The sequence below is a fragment of the Aegilops tauschii genome, chromosome 4 (genome assembly GCF_002575655.3).
Source record: "Aegilops tauschii subsp. strangulata cultivar AL8/78 chromosome 4, Aet v6.0, whole genome shotgun sequence".
Classification (NCBI taxonomy): domain Eukaryota; kingdom Viridiplantae; phylum Streptophyta; class Magnoliopsida; order Poales; family Poaceae; genus Aegilops; species Aegilops tauschii.
Window position 1 is genome coordinate 519,250,968 of NC_053038.3, and position 1,818 is coordinate 519,252,785.

General features: G+C 58.4%; 1 protein-coding gene across 1 annotated transcript; it reads right to left on the reverse strand.

Moving 5' to 3' along the window:
* Window positions 1-559: 559 nt before the first annotated feature.
* Window positions 560-1,561, reverse strand: LOC109776019 (MEIOTIC F-BOX protein MOF-like). Its single transcript, XM_020324778.1, has one exon. It carries the CDS (start codon window positions 1,559-1,561, stop codon window positions 560-562), a length of 1,002 nt encoding a protein of 333 aa, XP_020180367.1.
* Window positions 1,562-1,818: the final 257 nt, after the last annotated feature.

A 1,818-nucleotide genomic window follows, 5' to 3' on the forward strand; every position in this document is an offset into this window, starting at 1 on the left:
TAATATAAGAGCCGTATTCCCTCAACAAAGAAACGCTAATTAAATCTTTTCTTTTTAAAATTTTCATTCGGTGACGGTAGCCGCGGATAGCTTCCTTTTCACCGTGGACATCATCTTGTCATCCCCGTCAATGATTCGCACCGACTTGAGGTTGGGGGGCATTGCCGCAGTCTGCAAATCTTGTTTTTGCCCCCTCTTCGAATAACCATATGGATAGTCTATCCACTGCATGCGCGAATAAGTGATAAATTTAGTTAGTCCTACATTATTGACCATGGCTGAATTCAATATATGCAGTGAACGGGGGTTGTCCTCCTTTTCACAAAAAATGACGCAATTCAATATTATGATATATTAACTCCATATGTGGAAAATGCCAGAGACTTTGCATATTGTAGGCATTTTGTAGGAAGGAGCGAACGGTACCTCACAACTTTTGAGAGCAAGGCACCGGAGGGCAGGAGTGTTGTGCAGAAAATGCCAGAGACTTTGCAGTCTGTTTCCGAGGTCGCAGTCGTGGAGGACCAAGCTCGTGAGGTTGGGGAAGATGTAGCAGGACTCATCCAGCACCGCCTGCAGAAGCTCGGTCGCGGCGACATTGTAGTTCGTCGCCGCCAGAATCATCGCCGTCGCTGTCGTCGTCGTGGTCGTCGTCGTCTTGCCGAGGCTCGCCGATGTCCAGTACGCGGAGGGATGCGTGGGCGAGACAGGAGGATGATGCCTCGTCTACGGTGAAACTAACCGTGGTGAGGCGGGCGAGCCGGAACTCGAGCCTCAGCGATGCCAGGCGAGGTGCGACGATGCGGATGATGCTCCTGCGCCTTAGTCCACTTTGCCGGGACGCGTCGACGACGGTGAGGGTCCTGAGCGTGTCCGACGCGATCACCGACACCCCGGGCAGGAGGACGACGTTACTGAGCTCCAGGTCCTCAAGGGCGGGGAGCCCGCCAGAGCCGAGGAGGCCCTCGGCGTCCCTGTGGAGGAGCACGTTGTCAAGGCGGAGCTTGGTGATGCGGCGGCCGCCAGCAGAGGAGAAGAGGGAGGGTAGCTTGATCGGGCCGCCGTCGACGGTCACGTCGAGCTCCGCCGGCGACAGCCTCAGGCCGCGGCGAATCCACCTGCTGAGCATCGCCGTGCCGGTGCTGCTGCGTGGGCCTCCTGTATCCTGGCGATGGATGCGCAGGCGCAGGGTGTCCAACGCCGACCCCGGCATGAAGGCGGCGGAGAGGCTGCGGTGGGACAGCAGACTGTCGGCGAAATCCTCCAGCCTGGCCAGCGCCGCCTCAGTCTCGTGATCCGATGGATCGGAGACAACAATCGTGGGATTCCCATCGACTTGGACCAGGAAGTCCGCGGCGTCGATGTCGACGCAGGGGACGGCGCGCCAGAGCTGGCGCCACCGCCGCGACAGGGCGCACGTCTGCACGGCCTGCCGGGACCGGAGCTGCGAGAGGATGCCGTGGAGGAGGCAGTCCGGAAGGTTGCTCAGGCAGTCCGTGCCGTCACCTGCGCCTGCATCGGAGGAGGCCGCGCGCTTTCGTTTGCCGCCGGCGACTTCCATGGCGTCGGCATGCATACGTACGCAGCAGCTTAATTTCCTCTCAGACGCGTCTAGCAGGTCGATCTATATTGTTGGGATTAACCACGAGTCCTAGTCCGGTTTGGACAGGAACAAGTCTCCGTCGACGTGTGTGTTCGGTCGAACAAAACGGCGGCTGATTGTTTCGTACGTGCATGTCGCATCTACGTAGTACGTGAAGAAACGACCCACACCCACCAGGCTGTGTGCCTGCTTCGTGGGTACTGGGAACTTGTGTA